The sequence below is a fragment of the Oenanthe melanoleuca genome, unplaced genomic scaffold, assembly GCF_029582105.1.
Source record: "Oenanthe melanoleuca isolate GR-GAL-2019-014 unplaced genomic scaffold, OMel1.0 S001, whole genome shotgun sequence".
Classification (NCBI taxonomy): Eukaryota; Metazoa; Chordata; class Aves; order Passeriformes; family Muscicapidae; genus Oenanthe; species Oenanthe melanoleuca.
The window spans coordinates 6189379-6207008 of NW_026612650.1; the positions used below are offsets into that span (position 1 = coordinate 6189379).

A 17630-nucleotide genomic window follows, 5' to 3' on the forward strand; every position below is an offset into this window, starting at 1 on the left:
TATGCACGCGTGATTGTTGATAAATCGCAGGAGACGTCCTGCGTACAACAAAGTCCCTGGGTAGGTCGGGCTTGCAAGCAGCGGGCCGGTGGAGTTACCGGCGAAGGGATACAAACACCGGTGGGGCCGCTCTGTTCCCTTGTCGAGAAGGGAGGAGGGGGGCGGTGAAGGAATTCGCTGACTGATAGAGCAGCCGCGGAGCGACCCTCGATCGCGGGTCGAGTGAATTCCTGCTCCCGTGTCATCGGAGCTGAGGTGGTGTGTGTGTTGGAGTCCGGACATTGTGAGCAAAGAGAGTGAATGAGTGAGTGAGACGTACCCAGGAGGGGAGTAAGTGTGGGGTATTTGCTTCAGAGGCAGAATTGTTGTGTAGTGTGCGGTGTGATGCGAGCGGGACTGTAGCTGTGCTGAGAATATAATGATTGTTAGTAAAAAGTATGAATAATAAGTGTGCTGTGTTCGTACAATAACGAGTGTGCTGCGTTGGTACATTGTGTGCTTTGTTTGTGTACTGAGACGAGTGAAAAGGGGTCCCCTTTCCAACGGTTTGGGCGTGATCCTTGGGATTTGTGAACCTAATAGACAGCCAGATAGAGAAAGGAAACAAACTGACTGATCCAGCAGCTGGTATTGTGTGTGTGAAGGGGATTGGAAGGAAATTCTAAAGTTCAGTAAGGAAAAGTTTAGGTGTAAAGTAGGCAGGGGACAAAAAGAGAAGAATGGGATCTACACAGAGCACAGAAGTCCCTAAAGCCAGCCCTTTAGGGTGCATTATAACACACTGGAGAAAAGTTGCAGGAACTGGCAGCACTGAAAATAAATCCACCCTAATTAAATATTTTAGCCATTGGTGGCCACTTTATAGACTAGACCACGAAGTAAGGTGGCCACCCACTGGGACTTTAGATTATGATACTCTGCTGCAACTAATGCTGTTTTTAAGAAGAGAGGGCAAATGGACTGAGGTCTCCTACTGTGATATGTTCTTCTCTCTCCGAAACCACCCTGAATGGCAGAGAGACTGTGGGATTAAGGCACCCTCTGACCCTTTAGTTTTAGCCCTTGAGAAGGAAAGGAAAGCAAATAAAGGGAAACTTAAAAGGTGTTGTTCAGCATGTGATATAGGTGAGCGGTGTACCAGATTAGACAAAATGCACAATTTGGATATGCAGGAACAGGATATGAGTGACCTATTCAAATCTCCTCCTCAAACTTGGGGACAGAGAGATGATGATTCAGAAGGAATACGTACTCCAGCCCATTCTCCTCCCAGAAGGCCTGTGTCTTCTAGGACGAGAAATAAGGTGCTACAACTCCCTTTGAGACAGGCTGTGGGACCAGAAGGAGGGAGAGTTCTAGTAAAAGTACCCTTTTCTACTATTGATATAGAAGCATGGGAAAAAGTTGCTAAAAACTACCGTAGTGACCCAATAACTACAGCAAAGCGTTTGCGGTATAATAGTCTCAGCAGGTTGTCAACCATATTTGGGACGTGGTCTCAGCATTTTGTCAGCCATCTTGGGGGCGTAGTCTCAGAATTTTGTCGGCCATCTTGGGCGCGTGGTCTCAGATTTTGTCAGCCATTTTGGGGCGTGGTCTCAAGATTTTGTCAACCATCTTGGGGGCGTGGTCTCAGCAGCACCAGCGGCCATCTTGGTGGACGTAGCTCAGCTCAGGCGGCCACCTCGAGGTCCCCCATGGGCAAAGTCCTGGTGTCATCACCAGGGCTCAGCCCCCAGCAGCGAGAACCCCCTGGATCGGTGGTAAAATCCAGCATTTTGGTCAAAAAGACTCATTTTGGAGAAAAAAGAGCAATTTGGGGGGTGTAAACAATGGATTTGGAGCAAACTGAGGATTTTTGGGGTGAAAAAAGGAGATTTTAGGAGATAAATTGGGGATTTTGGTGTTGGGTTGAGGCGGTTCAGAGACAAAACGAGGCAGTTTTGGGGGAAACAGGAAATTTGGTGCAAAATTAGTGATTTTGGGGGTAAAACAGAAGTTTTGGGGATAAAATGAGAATTTTTGGCCGTAAAATCAAAGTTTTGGGCTCAAAATAGAGGATTTGGGGTAAATTATGGGGGATTTGAGGGGCAAAAATGGAAATTTGGGGTGATTTCGGGCAGAAAGTTAGGAGTGTGGGGGTGGACGGGTTTGGTTTGGGAGGAAAATGGAAAACTTGGGGTAAAAAATGAGAAATTTGGGGGGAAATGTAGAGATTTGGGGGAAATAGGGAATTTGGGATTGAAATGGGCAATTTGAGTGCAGAAGGGCAGAGTTTGGGGCAAAACAGGAAATTTTAGTCAAAAATGAGGAATTTGGGCCCTTAAAGGGGCATTTTAGGGCAAAAGGATTTTTTGGTGAACAATTTGGCAATTTTGGGAAATTTGGAGAACAGACTGGGAGTTTTAGGAGAGAAGGGTCAAATCTGAAGAAAAAAAATGGGGAATTTGGGGCAAAATGGCCAATTTTGGGACCAGAGGGGACAATTGGGGAGCAAAAGTGTTAATTTTTGGGCTAAAATGAGAAATTTGGGGTGAAAATGTGAAATTTGAAATCAAAATGCAGCCAAAATGGCTGAATCTGGGATAAAATTGATATATTTGCGTTAAAATTGAAGCTTCCAAGGAAATTTGGGGCTCAAAATGGGCAGTTGGGAGTCAAAATGCGTAATTTGGGGCAAAAGGGTCAGTTTTGGATTGAAAGTGACAATTTTGGGGGCAAAATGGGAAATTTGAGATTAAAATCGGGAAATTGAGGTCAAAATGGGGAATTTTTGAGTAAAATGGACAATCCTGAGGTAAAATGGGCAATTTGGAGGCAAAAAGGTCAATGTTTGGATGAAAAGGGAGAATTTTGAGGTCAAAAGGAGAGGGTGAAAATGGACAAATTTGGGTCAAAATGGGTGATTTTGGGAAAATTTGGGATCAAAATGAGAATTTGGTGTAAAAATGGGTGGTTTAGGGAGAATTTTAGGGTCAAAATGGAAAAATTTGGAGCAAAATTGCCAATTCTGGGGTAAAGTGTAGAACTTTGTGTCAAAAAGAACAATTTGGGGACAAAAGGGTCTTTTTTGGACTAAAATGGGGAAATTTGGTTTAAAGTGGGAAATTTGGGGGCAATTTCGGGATCAAAGTGGGGAATTTGGGAATTCAAGCGGGAAATTTAGGGTTTAAAATGGGCAAATTTTTGGCAAATTTTTGGCAAATTTTTGACAGAAGTCGAGATACTTGTGTTCAAATTGGTGATTTGGGGGGAAAAGTTTTTTTCTATTTTTGGACTGGCGGGAAATTTTGGGGTTAAAATGGGAGATTTGGGGAAAATCAGGGGGCGAATTCCTCCCTCCCCCGCAGTGACCCCTCCTCCTCCGGCACAGCCAAGCAGCCAATAGGAACAGGAGAAGCAGCGAGGTCACGCCCACGACGACGCCGACGACCAATGGAAGGAGATTGAACTGAGCTGAGGCTGAGAAACGCCCCCCGCCCCAAAAAAACCCCTGGGTCAGCAAAAACACCAAAAACACCATAATCTCCCCCAAAAAACCCAGAGTTAGCAAATAGTCCAAAACCCCCCAAAAGTTTGGCCCAAAAAAACCCCTGGGTCAGTGAACACCCCCATAACCCAAAAATTTCCCACAAAAAACCCTGGGTCAACAAAACCCCAAAACACTCCCCCGGTTCACCAAACTCCCCAAAAACCCCAAAACTGAATCCCCTAAAAAACCCTGGGTCATCAAAAATCCCAAAACCACCCCAAAAAAAACACTGGGTCAATGAACACCCAAAACCCCCAAAATTTCTCCTCGAAAACCCTCCTGGGTCAGCAAATATCCTAAAGAACCCCAAAATTTGACTCCAAAAATCCCTGAGCCAGTGAACATCTCAAAAATGCCAAAACTGACCCAAAAACACCCCGTGGCTCAGCAAATGCCCCCAAAAACCCAAAACTGTCCCCAAAACTCTCTTGGGTCAGCAAATACCCAAAACCCCCAAAATTTCCCCCCAAAAAGCCCCTGAGTCAGCAAACACTCAAAAAACCCCAAAATCTCCCTCCCAAGAAATCCTGAATTAGCAAACACCCCAAAATTGCCCCCAAAACTCCCCTGGGTGAGAAAATATCCAAAAAACCCAAAAATTGTCCCCCAAAAACCCCCTGGGTCAGTGAACACACCACAAACCCCAAAACTATCCAAGAAAAAACACTTAGATCAGCAAATACTCCAAAACCCTAAAACCACCCCCAAAAAAACCTGCGTCAATGGACACCCAAAAACCCCAACATTTTCCCCCAAAAAAACAAATGCAGGTCAGCAAATACCTCAAAAATGCCCCAAAAACCTCAAAACTTCCCCAAAACCCGCGTGGTGACCCCAAATTTCTGACGCCCCAATTCCGACCCCAATTCTGCCCTCGTTTCCCCATCCCACACCCCCAAAAATTTGGGGGTTTTGGGGCTTCAATTTTGGGGAAATTTGAAGGTTTCGGAGCCAAATTTTGGGGAGAAATTCAGGGATATTTAGGCTTAAATTTGCGGAAATTTGGGGGTTTTGGGGCTAAAATTTGGGGTAATTTTGGGGAAATTTTGTGGAAATTTGGGGATTTTGGGGTTCAATTTTGGGGAACTTTGGGGTGGGAATTTCGGGGCTTTGGGAGATCAATTTGGGAGAAATTTGGGGAGAATTTTGAGGGGCTTAGGGCACAGTTTTGGGGGAAATTTTTGGGGAAAATTGGGTGGGGGGAAATAGGGGATTTGGAGGCTCAATTTTGGGGGACATTTAGGGAAATTTAGGAGGAAATTTGGGGATTTTGGGTCTCAGTTTGGGGGTAATATGGGGATTTTTGGGGTCACAATTTTGGGGAAATTTGGAGAGAAATTTGGGGGATTTGGGACTCAATTTAGGGGAAATCTGGGGATTTTGGTAGCTCAATTTTGGGTCAATTTGGGGTGAAATTCAGGGGGTTTGGAGCCTCAATTTTGAGAAAAATTGGGGGATTTTGGAGGGTCAATTTTGGGGAAATTTAGGGGTTTGGGGCCCACTTTTGGGTCAATTTGGGGGCTTAGGGCTCAATTTTTTGGAAAATTTGGGATTTTTGGGCTCAGTTTTGAGAGGTATTCAGGGATTTTGGGGCTCAATTTTTGGGTAATTTAGGGATTTTGGGGGTTCCATTTTGGGCTGGAATTTGTTTTTTTGGGGATTCAAATTCAAGGTAATTTGGGGGGTTTGGGGGCTCAATTTTGGGGTAATTTGGGGGCTAAATTTTGGGTCTCAATTTTGGGCAACGTTTGGAGGGTTTTGGGATTCAATTTTTAGAAAATTTGGGGTGGATTTGAGGGGAAAATTCGGGATTTTGTGGCTCAGTTTTGAGAGATATTTTGGGATTTTGGGCAAAATTTGGGGTTTTTTGGGGTTCAAATTCGAGGTAATTTGGTGGGTTTGGGCCTCAATTTTTTGGCAATTTGGTGGGTTTGGGGGCTCAATTTTGGGGGAGATTTGGAGGGCTTGGGATTCAATTTTTAGAAAATCTGTGGTGGATTTGGGGGGAAAATTTATAATTTTGTGGCTCAATTTTGGGTGGAAATTTGGGGATTTTGGGGGCTCAAATTAAAGGTAATTTGGGGTAATTTGGGGTAATATGGGGTAATTTGGGGTAATTTGGGGTCTCAGTTATGGGCAAAATTTAGGGGTTTGGGGGGCTCGATTTTGGGGATGAATTTCATTTTTTTGGGGCTCACCGGGTACTTCGACAGCGGCGCTGAGCGGGGACAGCGCCCATCCAGCTCCTCCTCGTAGCAGCAGCTGAAGTGGGGACGGCGACTGAAATTTGGGGCCAGGGGCTGGCCTTGGTGGTCTCGGAGCCGTCGCGGTAGAAGCGGAAGCGGCGCCGGACGTGGCCGGAGGGGTCGGGGGCGAGGCAGGTGAGGGAAATTCGGGATTCGGAACTGTCCGGAGAGGCCGAGGGAGGGGTCAGGAGGATGGGCTGGGTGGGAGGGACTGGGGGATACAGGGGGTGTGGTCAGTGGGAGGGTCCATGAGAGTGGTCAGTGGGTGGGGTCAGTGGGGTTTGGTTATTGGGGTGGTCATTGGGGTGGTCAGTGGGTGTGGTCATTGGTGTGGTCAATGGGGTGGGCAGTTGGTGCGATCAGTGTGGGTGGTCACTGGGGTGGGTGTGGTCAGTGGATGTGGTCAGCTGGATGTGGTCAGTTGGGTGTGGTCAGTGGATGCAGCCAGTTGGGTGTGGTCACTGGGTGTGGTCAACGGGTGTGGTGTGTGGGTGGTCAGTGGGATGTGGTCACTGGGGTGGGCAGTGGATATGGTCAGTGAGTGCAGTCAGTTTGGTGCGGTCATTGCTGTGGTCAATGGATGTGGTCTGTGGGTGTGGCCAGTGGGTTGTGGTCACTGGTGGGGGGCAGTGGGTGTGGTCAGTGGACAAGATGTGGTCACTGGGGTGGGCAGTGGGTGCGATCAGTGTGTGTGGTCACTGAGGTGGGTGTGGTCAGTGGATGCAGCCAGTTGGGTGTGGTCACTGGGTGTGGTCAACGGGTGTGGTGTGGGGGTGTGGTCAGTGGGATGTGGTCACTGGGGTGGGCAGTGGATATGGTCAGTGAGTGCAGTCAGTTTGGTGCGGTCATTGCTGTGGTCAATGGATGTGGTCTGTGGGTGTGGCCAGTGGGTTGTGGTCACTGGGGGGGGTCAGTGGGTGTGGTCATTGGGGTGGTCATTGGGGTGGGCAGGTGGGTGCGATCAGTGTGTGTGGTCACTGAGGTGGGTGTGGTCAGTGGATGTGGTCAGTTGGGTGTGGTCAGTGGGTGTGGTCAGTGGGATGTGGTCTCTGAGGTGGTCAGTGGGTGTGGTCAGTGGAGGTGGTCATTTTGCTCAGCCATTTTGATGGATGTGGTCAATGGGGTGTGTGGTCAGTGGGGTGGGTGGGATCAGTGGAGTGATCATTGGGGTGGTCAGTGGGTGTGGTCACTGTGTGGGTTCAGACATTTTTATGGGTGTGAATGGGTTGGATGCACTCAGTGGGTGTGGTCAGTTGGCTGTGGTCAGTGGCAGTGGTCAGTGTAGTTTGGGCATTGAGGTGTGGTCAGTACTGTACTTGGTTGATCAGTGGGTATGGGCAGTGGGTGTGGGCAGTGAAGGTGGTCAGTGGGTGTGGCCAGTGGGTGTGGTCAGTGGGTGTGGTCATTGGGAGGGTCAGTGGGGTTTGGGATTGGTATGTGGTCAGTGGGGTGGTCAGTGGGTGTGGTCAGTGAGTTTGGTCAATGGGTGTGGTGAATGTGGTGGGTGTGGTCAGAGGGTGTGGTCAGTGGGGTGGTTGGTGGGTGTGGTCAGAGGCTGTGGTCAGTGGGTGTGGTCACTGAGGTGGGTGTGGTCAATAGGTAGTGGTTATTGCAGTGGGTGTGGTCAGTGGGGTGGGTGTGGTCATTGGGGTGTGGTCAGTGGAAGAGGTCAGTGGATGTGGTCAGTGGGGTGTGGTCATTGGGGTAGTCACTGGGGTGTGGTCAGTGGAAGTGGTCAGTGGACTCGGTGTGGTCATTTGGGTGTGGTCAGCAGGTGTGGTCAGTGGATGTGGGCAGTGGGTGTGGGCAGTGGGGTGTGGTCCCTGAGGTGGGTGTGGTCAATGGAGCAGTAAATGGACAGAGTGGTCATTGCAGTGAGTGTGGTCACTGGGATGTGGTCAGTGGGATGGTCAGTGGGTATTGTGAGTGGGTGTGGTCAATGGGGTAGACATTGGATGTGGTCAGTGGATGTGGTCAGTGGATGTGGTCAGTGAGGTGTGGTCAGTGAGTGTGGTCAGGTGGGCAGAGGGTGTGGTTAGGGGGCGTGGACAGTGGGGTTTGGGAAGTTGGGTGTGGTCATTTGGTGGGGTCATTGGGTGTGGTCAGTGGGGTGGTCAGTGGGTGTGGACAGTTGGGTGTGGTCAGTGGTATGTGGTGAGTGGGGTGGGTATGGTCAGCGGGTCTGGTCATTCAGAGGAATGTGGTCACTGAGATGAGTGTGGTCAATGGAGCAGTCAGTGGACAGAATGGTCATTGCAGTGTGTGTGGTCATTGGGTGTGGCCATGAGGTGGTCAGTGGGTGTGATCAGTGACTGTGGTCATTGTGTGTGGTCATTGTGTTCAGACACTTTGATGGATGTGGTCAGTGAGGTGGGTGTGGTCAGTGGGGTGAGTGTGGTCATTGGGTGGTCAGTGGGTGTAGTCATTGTGTGGGTTCAGCCATTTTGATGGGTGTGGTCAGTGGGTTAGATGCAGTCAGTGAGTGAGTTTGGTAATTGGGTGTGGTCAATGGGTGTGGTCAGTGGGTGGGTGTGGTCAGTTGGGTTTGATCAGTTGGGTGTGGTCAGGGGGTTTGTGTGGTCAGTTGGTGGGTGTAGTCAATGGGTGTGGTCAATTTGGTGTGGTCAGTGGGTGTTGTCAGTTGGGTGTGGTCACTCTGGTGGGTGTGGCCAATTGAGACGTCAATGCACAGGTGTCCTGGTTTGAAGGACAGGTGTCTGCCAATAAAGGCAGAAGTTTTCCTTTGAAACAGAGACCTTAATTCCACTCCTCCCAAGTATAATAAACGTTTGAATCAAGGACTCTGAGGCAGAGATAAGGGGGTAGGAATAACAGCTCTTTTACTAATATATCTAACTGTACCAGCAGAAACAACAGCAGTTGTTAAAATTACTAACAAAACAGAACAGATTACTCGGTTCCAGTCCTTTCTTTAGCTGTGAGCACGCTCTCTCTCGGTGGGAGCGGAGGCGGGAAGGGGCGGCCGCGGCCACGCCGGTCTCGGGTGGGAGCGGCTGGAGCGGGCAGCTCCTCGCTCACCGTTGGTGTCCGGGTGATTCGCAGTGTCCAGAGATGCAGAAGGCTGCAGGGGGCATATGCAGGGCAGGTGATCGCAGAGGGTCTGGCTCTCCTGCCTTTGGCCGTGTGGCTCCAGACAGGGGGTCCTCCTCCGAGCTCCCAGAAACACGAGTCCCCTCTGGAAGCACGAGTGCCCCTCCTGAAGCCCAGCTCCCTCCTACACCTTTTGTCTAGAGTTGCAAAGGTCCTGGGTGTAACCCGGCCAGCTCCATTGGCATGATAATGGGAAAAATTCTTTAAATTGACACAGTAATAGAAAAAACACTCAACCCCCAACAATCCCCAACAGATTTGGTGGTCCAGGGTGTAGTGGTTTTGTTTCGCTAATTTGAAATTTTCTTGTTTTGAGATAGGATTCTGAGGAAGGCAAAACAGTCTGAACTTTAAATGGTACAAAGAGAAACTTTATTACTGGAAACTATAAGGAAAGAAAAAAACCTCAGAATGAAACTTTAGACTCCTCTTTCTCCCCCTACACACTTCCTTTCTTTCACACTGAAAATGTTTAGAAAACTACTCAGTCAGTTTACCATCTCTAAAATAGTCTTTTACCAATTCATTGGGAGAGGAGACTTCTCTCTTCAGTCTGTGGATATTTCTCCACAATAAACAGTTTTCTCGTGGCCTTGATGTCACAATGATTAGGTGTCTGGGATAATGGAATTTTGTTCACTATGTAAAAATCCTTTCTTTAACTTAAAGTTTTCCTAGAACTAGTATTGAGGACCATATTAACTGTAGGGAAAATTTAAAGGGTTGTAATGGTTTAAAAAAAAGCTTGCTTTATTTTTGAAAAAATAGGTTTTTCTTCTTTTTCTTCTTCCTCTGGGAGCAGCACAGGTCTTCATAGTATTCAAACTTAAGGGATCACAGCTATTTCAACATCTACTTAATCTAACACCAATGTCTTTGTTCATATTTACAGTTAAAACAGTTACATTTACTCTGTAATATTTTTATGTGTTATAGGGAAACAAGAGTCTCTTCTTCATAGCTTAAAAAGGAGAAATTTCAGTCCACAACTCTCTTCCTTCCCTCATCTGGGACCTGACTCTTCCCTTTGTATGACCTCAGTGTTTTTATGCTGTTTGTGTGCAAATCTTCATCTTGGTCCTTTTCTTTCACTCAGGAGAGAGAACAAAGTGTCTGCAAGTCTCATTCTGAGCAATGGAAGAGTTACTACCTTGCCTGGGCAGCGGCTGGAGCAGTTTTGGTGGAGCATTTCAGACCGCGCTGAGGCTGGGCCAGGATCGTAAGGGCCCAGCCAAAAAAACAGTGGTGGTTGTTCTGGCTCCATGGTTGTTTTCTGGGAGTTGCTACATTCAGTTCCAGCTGTGGGCTGATGGGTTTCCCTCCCCCTGCCCAGCAGGCAAAGGGTGGCCCCTTGCCGGAGCGGGCCCGGCTGTCTCTGCCCCAGGCCGCGCTGCCCAGGACGGCCCGGCCGCCCGGAGCCGCTCTCCCGAGGGTGGAGGCCCCACGGACCGGCGGCAGGGCAGGGTTTGAATGTCAGCTCCATGTTCTGCTGAGCCACGGGCTCCCTGGCTGTGCCAGGCTGGGGAATCTAAGATCTTAGCAGCCATGTGGGCATCCCCTCCCCATTTCTATCAGGATCCCAGCCAAAAACGGGGCCCAGAGTCAGAGCCCGGCCGTGACCTGGGCCCGGCCAGGCCTGCGGGCTGCACGGAGGGGCCCAGGTTGGTGTTACCTGTACTGAGGCAAGAACAGAAAGAGAACTTTCCTGGGGTTTTTCATCTTTACATGTGTGTTTCACAAAGACGAATAAACTTTCTCACTGGTGTACCAATGTGTCAGTATTAAAAATCAGACACCGATTGGTCCTTGTCCGATCCAAAAGCAGCTGCCCAGGTCCTGGCAGAGAAAAATTTTAGGGAATCTTTACAAACCACCACACCAGCCTAGATGTAACCTTGTCCCTGGCTGAGCGATGATTGGAGGGATTTGAGCACATACAAAGGATCGCAGCCAATTCATTGAACCCCAAGTGCAGATGCATCATTGGCCAGGGAAATGGGTGTGTTAAGACCCCAAACAATCACATGTGCATATCCAGGACATTCAAAGCCTCGATTTGAGAAGGGTCCCAAACAATACAGAAAGCTTTTGTTATATGGATCGCTGTGTCATCTCTGTCCCCAACCACAACTCCAATTAAGATAATAGGTGTGGTCAGTGGGTGTGGTCATTTGGGGTAGTCTGTGGATTTGGTCAGTTTGGGTGATCAGTGGTTTGTGGTCAGTGGTTGTGGTCAGTGGTGGTGTGGTCAGTTGTGTTGTCACTGGGTGTGGTCAGAGGGGTGTGGGCATTGGTATCTGTCAGTGGGTGTGGACAGTGGGGTGTGGTCCATGGGGGTGGTAAGTGAGGGGTGGTCAGTTGGGTGGTCAGAGGTTGATGTGAATGGAGTGTGGGCATTTGTGTCTTCACAGTGGGAGTGGTCAGTGGGGTGTGGTGTGGTCACTGGTTGTAGTCAGTGGGTGCAGTCAGTGGGTGTGGTCAGTGGATGTGGTCACTAGCTGTGCTGAGTGGGTGTGGTCAGTGTGGCTGGTCAGTGCTTGTGGTCAGTGGCTGTGGTCAGAGGGGGCATGGCCAGTTGGTGTGGGTACTGGGGGTGGTCAGTGATGCTTGGTCAAATGGTGTAGTCAATGGGTGCAGTTAGTGGGGGTGGCCGTTGTGGGGTCAGTGAATGTGGTCAGTGGCGTGTGGTCAGTCCGGTTATGGTCACTGTGTGTGGTCAGCGGCTGTGGTCAGTTGGGTAGTCAGGTGGGGGTGGTCACTGAGATGGTCAAAGGGCTGTGGTCAGTGGGTGCAGTCATTGGGAGTGGTCGGTGGGTGTACAGTCAGTTTGGGGGCCACTGGGTCAGTGGGTGCAGTCAGCAAGTCTGGTGGGTGTGGTCAGTGGGTGTGAGCAGTGCAAAGTGCTCATAGGGTGTGGTGAGTGGGAAAATTCAGTGGGGTGTGGTCAATTGGGGTATGGGCATTGGTGTCTTGGCAATGGGTGTGTTCATTGGGTATGGTCAATGGTTCTGGTCAGTGGTTCAGATAAGTGGGGGTGGTCAGTGAGTGTGGCCATTTGGGGTGGTCATTGGGAAGGTGCTTAGCCAAGGCAAAAGGAGGCTCCCTGTGTGCCCTGCTCCCCTCTCCCTGAGCTCCTGAGAGCTCTGCAGCCCCTGCTGCCATCCCATCTGCCCAGGCCAGCACAACAGCCCCGGCCTTGGGGCCCTGCAGAGCTGCTCCTGCTCCAGGCCCAGGGCCCATCCAGAGCTGGGGCAGCCACAAAGCTGTGTCCATTTCTGTTCATTCCTGCTCTGATGAGGATGGATCCTCAGGAACTTGGAGATTGCTGATGAATTTTACTGTTCCAGAGGCCTCTTCTTTCTTGAGCTCTTCAGTAAAATAATTCAGTGGCAAAGACTAATAAACATTTCTTCAAAACACCCAAACAAGAAACACCTCTGGGAATAATTTAAGTATTCAATTCTTCTGTGGTTAATAGAATAGATTTCAGAAGTGTATTCCAAGTGAATATACTTTATTGGAAACAATGCAGAGAGAACATTTTTTTTGTCGTTTTTCCCGTTTATTGAAAGATATAAGCAAATAATATTGACCCCCAGCAATTTCTAATGCAATCTGAATGGATATGAAAATCAAGACCCTTCATAGCTGGGAATCAATAACACCTTGACCCCATCCCGTTCCCACTATTTCCCTCATCCAAGTCCTGGGACTCCTATGGATCAGGAATGGTGTGGCCAGCAGGACCAGGGCAGTGATTCTTCCCCTGTGCTCAGCACTGGTTGGGCAGCACCTCGAGTGCTGTGTCCAGTTCTGGGCTGGGCCCCCAATTTAGGACGGACATGGAGGAACTGGAGCGTGTCCAGAGAACGCAACAAGGCTGGTGAGGGGTCTGGAACACAAGTGCTGTGAGGAGTGGCTGAGGGAGCTGGGGATGTTTATCCTGGAGAACAGGAGGCTCAAGAGAGACCTCATCAATCTCTACAAATCCCTGACAGGAGGGTGCAGCCAGGGAACAGTGATAGGACAAGAGGACACAGCCCTAAGCTACAAGGGGAGGTTTAGGCTGGACATTAGGAAATATTCTTCAAAAAAAGGGTGATTGGGCATTGGCATAGGGCACCCAGGAGACGTAGGTGAGCCACCGTCCTTGGAAATGTTTCATGCCATGGTCTGGGTGACAAGGTGGTGTTGGGTGATGAGGTTGCAATTGATGCTCTCAAAGTTCTTTTCCAGCCTGGGTGATCCTGTGATGATTGTGACACTGCAGGGCCCTGGGGAAGCAAGGGGCCATTGTGACACTGCAGGGCCTCGTGGAACTGAGAGGACCATGGTGACACTGTGTATGACATGGCACCACAGAGCCAAGGGGTGACACTGTGGGGCTACATGGAAGCAAGGAGTCCATTGTGACAGTCTGGGTCCTTGTGGAACCACAGAGGCCACTGTGACACTGCAGGGCCTGGTGGAACCAAGGGGCCATTGTGCCACTGCAGAACCAAGGAGAGCCTTGTGAGAGCCTGGGCCCAATGGAATCAAGGGGCCATTGTTCCACTGCAAGGACTCTTAGACCTAAGGGAACAATTGTGACACTGTGGTGCCCCATGGAACCAAGGGTTCCTTGTGACACTGCAGGATCTTGTGTAACCAGGGCTCCATTGTGACACTGCAGCACCAAGGAATTCATGGTGGCACTCGGAGGCCTCATGGAACCAAGAGGCCACAGTGACAGGGCCTTGTGGGACCATGCAGAGCATTGTGACAGAGCAGGACCTCGTGTGATGATGGGGCCATGGAACCAAGGGGCCAGTGCTGCTCCTCAGGGACTCCTGCAATGAAGGAAACATGTTTGACAGTGTGATGTCCCTTGGAACCAAGAGACCATTGTGACCCTTTGGAACCAAAGACAGCATTGTTGCTCTGCGAGACCTCATGGAACCAAGGATCCACTGTGGCACTGCAGGGCCTTGGGGGATCAAAGGGCCATTGTGACACTCTAAGGCCTAAGGATCCAAAGGACTTTGTAACACCAAGGGGCCCCAGGGAGCCAAAGAGACTTTGTGACACTGGGAGGCCTCATGGAACTGTGGTGACATCAAGCTGGGTGTGAGTGTGGATCTGCTGGAGGGTAGAAGGGCTCTGCACATGGATCTGGACAGGATGGGCCCAATCCAACAAATTGAGGTTTAACAAGACCAAGTGTCACACAAATGCCTGCAGCACTACAGGCTGGGGACAGAGTGGCTGGACAGTGGCCAGGCAGAAAGGGACCTGGGAACACTGCTGGACAGCAGGCTGGACATGAGCCAGCAGTGTGTCCAGGTAGGCAAGAAGGCCAATGGAACCTGGATGCCATTGGCATTCAATGGCCTGAATTATAAATGTGGCCAGCAGGACCAGGGCAGGGATTCTTCCCATGTGCAGCAGACCTGATCTCGACCTTGAGTCCTCATTCTGTTCTGGACCTCCCTAATTTAAGACAGACATGGAGGTGCTGGAGTGTGTCCAGAAAAGGGTAGCAAGGCTGGTGAGGAGACAGGAACATGAATCCTGTGAGGAGTGGCTGAGGGAGCTAGGGATGTTAATCCTGGAGGAGGCTCAGGGGAGACAAGGTGGTGTCAGGGCACAGGTTAGATTTGATGATCTCCAAGGTCTTTTCCAACCTGTCTGGTTCTGTGATTCTCTGTGAATTTCTCTGTGAAAACACCCTTGGAGCAGCTGCAAGATGAGCCCTGGGCCTCCTCTTCAGAATATACAGCAGCCCAAGCCCTTCAGTTTCTCCACACAGACCCCAAAGCCCATCCTGTCAGTCCTGCAGAGCCTCTCCAGCCCCTCCTCACTGCCCAGAACAGGGACCCCCACACCCAGACACACCAGCCCAGATGTGTCCCCCTGGCCTGTGGTGTCTCTGGCAAGGGAGCAGCACGAGGCACTGCAGGAGCCTGCAGACAATTCCTGAAGCACTTGTAGGATGATCCTGCTCCCCAAGGGACGTTCTCATTGTGCCAGCTCCGGAAATGAAATGAGGAGTGGGGCTAGAGAGGAAAGGGCAAGCAGGGATGGGCTGTTTGAAGGGGTTGGAACGGAGATGGGAAATAGGAACAAATCTGGACCAGGGAAAAGTAAAAAAGCAAAGGTGAACCCAAGGAAAATGCTCAGGGCAGTTTGGGGGTGGCTGCTAGGCAGCCCTGGCTCTAAGCAATGATGTCTGCAGTGGGACAGGAAACTCACAGCTCATGGGAACAAACTTTCTGGCTGACTGCAGAGGCCACAACAAACCTGAGTAATTTCCCTCCCATCCCCCAGCCCCAGGAGAGAGCCTGGCCAAGGAGCCTGGAGCCCCCAGGCCCTGGCCTGAGGCGTCAGCACTGCCCCAGCAGTGCCCATGGCCTGTCCCTGCTGCAGCCCCGGCACTGCCACCCCCAGGGCTGTGCCCAGCCCCGAGAGCACTCAGGCCCTGTAGCAACACGAGGGGCAGGAGGGCAGCGGGGCAGTGGCACGGGAGCAGCACTGGCAACACCAAGTGCTGCTGCTGCTGGGCACAGCTGCTGTGCCAGCACTGATCTGCCCCAGCTCTGCACACAGACATTGCTGCTGCAGCTCCAGAGAAGGGAACAAAAGGGACATCTCTGGAGAAAACTTTGCTGGGAGATCCTTTCTTTCATTTAAAGACACCGAGAGCAAAGCTCCTTACTGACACAGTCTGTGGCCACAGCAAAGTTGGAGAGAATCTAAATGAGAAAGGGCACAGGGAATGGCAGCACCTCATTGACATTGTCTGTTGCCACAGGACAGGGTAAGAAAAACAAAATGATAATTTGTACATATAATGACATATCTTTGTGGACAATATTTAAAAAGTAAACCAAGGAAAACCTCTGAAATGCAATTAAGAAAAAGAATCAAATAGGACTTTTATTACAACTGATTTTTGGAATCAGGCAAGTAGTTTGCTTTTTCTGGAACCATACAATCATCATTGTCCTCATTGAAGCCTTGAGCTCCTGGTTCCTCAGGCTGTAGATGAGGGGATTCAGGGCTGGAGGCACCACCGAGTACAGAACTGACAGGGACAGATCCAGGGATGGGGAGGAGATGGAAGGGGGCTTCAGGTAGGCAAACACTGCAGTGCTGAGGAACAGGGAGACCACAGCCAGGTGAGGGAGGCAGGTGGAAAAGGCTTTGTGCCGTCCCTGCTCAGAGGGGATCCTCAGCACAACCCTGAAGATCTGCACATAGGAGAAAACATTGAACACAAAACAACCAAGTGCTAAACAGGCAGTAAGAGCAAGGAGCCCAAGTTCCCTGAGATAGAATTTGGAGCAGGAGAGCTTGAGGAAGTGAGGGATTTCACAAAAGAACTGGCCCAGGACATTGCCATGACACAGGGGCAGGGAAAATGTATTGGCCATGTGCAACAGAGCATTGAGAAAGCCACTGGCCCAGGCAGCTGCTGCCATGTGGGCACAAGCTCTGCTGCCCAGGAGGGTCTCGTAGTGCAGGGGTTTGCAGATGGACACGTAGCGGTCGTAGCACATGATGGTCAGGAGGAAATACTCTGATGAAATGAAGAACATAAAGAAAAACACCTGTGCAGCACATCCTGAGTAGGAGATGTTCCTGGTGTCCCAGAGGGAATTGTGCATGGCTTTGGGCACAGTGGTGCAGATGCAGCCCAGGTCAGTGAGGGCCAGGTTGAGCAGGAAGAAGAACATGGGGGTGTGCAGGTGGTGGCCGCAGGCTACGGCGCTGATGATGAGGCCGTTGCCCAGGAGGGCAGCCAGGGAGATGCCCAGGAAGAGGCAGAAGTGCAGGAGCTGCAGCTGCCTCGTGTCTGCCAATGGCAGCAGGAGGAAGTGGCTGATGGAGCTGCTGTTGGACATTTGCTGTCTCGGGGCATCATGCACTGGAAAAAAAGGCATTGATAAATTACACAAACTTTGTGGAGTCAATCCTATGCTAATTTCTTAAGAATTCACTCAAAATTCCTTCTCTTTCTCTGGGAAAATTTCACTCAAATTTTTAAATTTCAAGCTCACCTTAGCTTGAAAAGCAGCCAGGAGGTGCTTTTGAGTTACTTCCCCTTTCTCAGAGGTGGCAAAAATTCTCATCATCATCATTTCTGTAAGCATGACTTTGGCGAGCCCAGAGGGAAAACAGCTCCCTGTGCCCCAGTGTACTCAGACCTGCCGGTCCCACCCAGGTGCACTTGGCTCATTACACCTCCCCCTATTTCAGGGTAATCAAACTTAAAATGTGCTGGAAAAATAAAGTGGACTTCTGGAAATCTCCAATTTAAAAGTCAGTCTCTTTAAACCCTTCTCTCTTTCCCTAGCACCTGAAGAGGGAGGGTATCCAGATTGCTCTGGCTCTCTGCTGCCTGCAATTTTTCCTACTGGGAGCTGATTCTCTCTTTCCATGTCTTGTCCTTGTCAGTGGTGCCAGAGCCCAGCCCAGCCTTGGGGGCTCAGCTCTGCCCTGCACACACTTCCCAGCTCAAGGCACTGCCCACGGTGCTGCTGCTGCTGCTGTCTGTAGGCAGAGGAGGGTGAGGAGGAACTTTGTGAGGGAAATCTGAGGCAGATCTGCTGGTCCCCAGTGGGACAGTGCAGGAGTCTCAGTGACACAGACACACCTGACAGCCCCTTTCCCTTCCCTTCAGGAGAAAGCTGAGAGCAGCCCTGGCCATGCAGCACCATCTGCACAGCAGGAGGAATCTGCCCTGATGGGGGTGGCTCCTT

At 50.3% G+C, this 17630-nt stretch overlaps 2 protein-coding genes across 3 annotated transcripts in view; one reads left to right on the plus strand and one right to left on the minus strand.

Annotated features, from left to right (window-relative positions):
- The window catches only part of LOC130266132 (olfactory receptor 14A16-like), a 540143-nt gene that overhangs the window by 402500 nt on the left and 120013 nt on the right, over positions 1-17630 (plus strand). The gene's annotated exons all lie outside the window — the stretch shown is intronic.
- LOC130265994 (olfactory receptor 14J1-like) lies at positions 15792-16987 on the minus strand. The gene has a single exon (XM_056515332.1). It carries the CDS (start codon positions 16809-16811, stop codon positions 15792-15794), a length of 1020 nt encoding a protein of 339 aa, XP_056371307.1. The 5' UTR covers positions 16812-16987.